We start from the raw sequence: 2,893 nt of genomic DNA on the forward strand, positions 1-2,893 counted from the left end.
TATATATTTAAACACCAGATCTAAGAGTGACCTCAGTAGGTCGCCTAAAACAGAAATGGAAAGTTGTCAAAACTGACAGATTTTTTTCTCCGTCTCTTCCTCCTAACTCTGACCTCCCACTGTCTCTCTTCGCCTCCAAGTTTACATACAGAATAGTAAATGTGATTTCTTATTTGCTGACTTAACCCTATCTTCTATATTTACGCCTCGGTTCCTTAAACATTCGGGGTTTCTGTTTTACCGGTAAGTGATCTATTTGCTGAGTTTGATTATTAGTGTGACGATGTTCATCACCAATGGAGGGGGGATAGTCAGTACGCACTCAGCTGCGACGTCTGATTCAGGCAAACTGGTGACCTGTATCACTCAAAAGTCGAACCACATAATCTTTAGATATAGAAGGGTTGGGCTATGAACTAACAAGGTTCGAAATTGTCAAAATAAACGGACCTGAACTTCAGACAATGCTGCCCCAGAATTATTGCAAGCTTTTCAAAAACTTAATAAAAAACGCTTAATTAAACGCCACGTGTTTTGCAGGAAATAACAGAAACGAGGTTAAAATCGCATGACTCAGACTCACCTAGAGGTTGTTGGGGTAGTGATTTCTTCTTGACAAAAAAGTGTCATCCTGTATGCGAGAAGATGGATCAGATGTATGAAAGGGAAACATGGATGGAGATAGCAAATAATTAGTTCTCTAGACATACAATTATTGCACAGAAACACAAGAAACCCAAAGAGAAGGAAAGCTTAGTGAAGCACACGCGGTTGCCCCATATTCCAAAGTCCACTGTCGTCATTCTGGTAAATACATAATATACGTAATCATCATCAGAGAGGGAGACATCAGTGTTGCTCCAATGATGCTCCACTGTCACACAACCACAAAGTTTAGCTGATTATATCTGAAGCCCTAGAATGAAAAAAAGAGAAAAGAGTGGATGAGGGAGGGGACCTGGTGCTGGCCTATGGCAAGTGCTCAGTCAAGCCATCTGGAAAGAAATCGACTACTTGAACGCCACTGATGTTGATCAGCCACTAATTCTTGCAATATTCATTATAACCGTTCCGCTGTTCAGTCTTTTGGTGATTGGCTTTCCTGCCAACCGAAGGAGGTACGACAGCTGGGATACTGCCAGAAGTCGAGTGCGAGGTAAAGAATCCAGATACACGGCTTGGCGCAAAAATCGAGCTGCCAAAGTATGAACATCACTGTCTTCCTGATGGACTGTAGCAGCCTGAGAATGGTAGGTCATTAAGCAGAAAATAGGAGTTAGGAGCGACTAAACTGACGCTGGGCTGACCAAGCTTAAAGGGGAGCAACCAAGACATCGGCGAAGTATCTGAAAAAACTCCATCATCAGAAGTTTACCCCCTGATATCAGTGCTTACCTCGGAGTTTAAATAGTCAAGATAACAAACGAGGTTTAAAATCGTGGGTCCCTTAGCTTCATTTGAGATAAACCGTTCTGCTGTAACAGCATTTCGGTGCCTAAACACTACACTATGACGTAAGCACGAGGGCTGAGATAATACCAGGTTGTTCAAGCCTGGACGGGAGAGTTCGAGATGCAGGGGCCGGGTTTGAACCACGGACATTCCGGTCGGTAAATTCGCGGAAACCGAATCCTGGTTGTTGAAATGATGAATTACATACTATTCTCCAAAGCAGATGGGGAGGGGGGCAACATATATGTTGCAAGCTGTTCACCTTTCGGCTAATTTGACCCATCTGAGTAAACAGTGTGACCGGAAAAGGGAATGAACGTTCACGAGGGAATCCAGTGAGCTTAGCCGAGTTTTTGAAAACAGTTTTGTTTGCTGTGTTTGACAAACAAAGCCGCATAAAAAAGCCAACGGTTCTGGGTGGTGACCAGGTCACAAAATTGCCGAAGTCTCAAAAAAAGGCAATAGTATGGCCTGCCTGGGAGACGTGTCATCTAATCAGCAAATCCTGGTTCCGCGTCAATGACGGAGAACTCCATGAAGTTTATCACATAACGTACAACCTATTCTGGAATACGTTTAGGCATCCCATCAAAAAAGAAACCAGCAGTTCCTAATCGCGTGTTTCACTGCGAATTCAGGTGAGCTGATAAAGAAAGTCTGCGGTAGAGTTCAAAGAATTGTCCCAAGGGTTGTGGAGACCGGCCATGGTTGAGTAGCTCGAAATGTGCGGTTCCAGGAAGCCAATGATTATAGTGAAATGTTGGTTCCCTATTTGATGTTTGTGGAAGCCTTCTGCCTGAAAGATGTACCAATCACACCAGAAAAGTTGGGCTTTCTGCGACAAATCCATCAGGATAACCTGTGATGATCAGTTCAAATAAAACTTAACTCCCAAGTCACATTGGTGATGACACAAAACCCTCGACGGACAACTTGAAACTTGGCTCAGTAAGGTTAAAGGCCTCACAGAACCAGTTACTATCCACGTGGTCTAGGAAGTACACTGCTGAGACCAACAGTGAACAGCCAGTAGTATGAATGTGGCAGGCAGTCGCGCACTTAGACTTCAAATATCCAAGTCATTTCCGTAGGCGAACTGATCTAAACGACAGCACCATCAAGTTGACCAGGACGAAGCTTCGAACTGAATTTCGGAGCATTGCTCTTGAGAAGGTACGTATTATACAGCAAGTACAAAAGATGAATGGTGTTCAACCCAAGAGTACATAATGCATCAAAAGGTGCGAATTCCTTGCACCCTGGGAGATCCACTTTCGTAGGTATGTCGGAAGGTACTGTAACTACACTTTTCACACGCATGAGTGAACCTGGAACAATTCAATTAACAGGAAGCCGGGGTATCCCAGAGTTACAAGGACCCTGAACAAGTAGATGTTGGGAACCGAGGTGACTATCTTGAACCGATCCTTGTTTTAAAAGT

At 43.8% G+C, this 2,893-nt stretch overlaps 1 protein-coding gene across 1 annotated transcript in view; it reads right to left on the minus strand.

Annotated features, from left to right (window-relative positions):
- Nucleotides 1–1,602, minus strand: part of T265_13788 (hypothetical protein) — a gene marked incomplete at both ends in the record, with an annotated part of 7,214 nt that extends 5,612 nt beyond the window's left edge. The window contains one exon of the mRNA XM_009170536.1: nt 1,396–1,602. Within this exon, the coding sequence (XP_009168800.1) occupies nt 1,396–1,602 (207 nt within the window). The remainder of the gene's footprint in view (nt 1–1,395) is intronic.
- Between the last annotated feature and the right edge of the window lie 1,291 nt (nt 1,603–2,893).

This window comes from Opisthorchis viverrini (assembly GCF_000715545.1).
Source record: "Opisthorchis viverrini unplaced genomic scaffold opera_v5_110, whole genome shotgun sequence".
Classification (NCBI taxonomy): Eukaryota; Metazoa; Platyhelminthes; class Trematoda; order Opisthorchiida; family Opisthorchiidae; genus Opisthorchis; species Opisthorchis viverrini.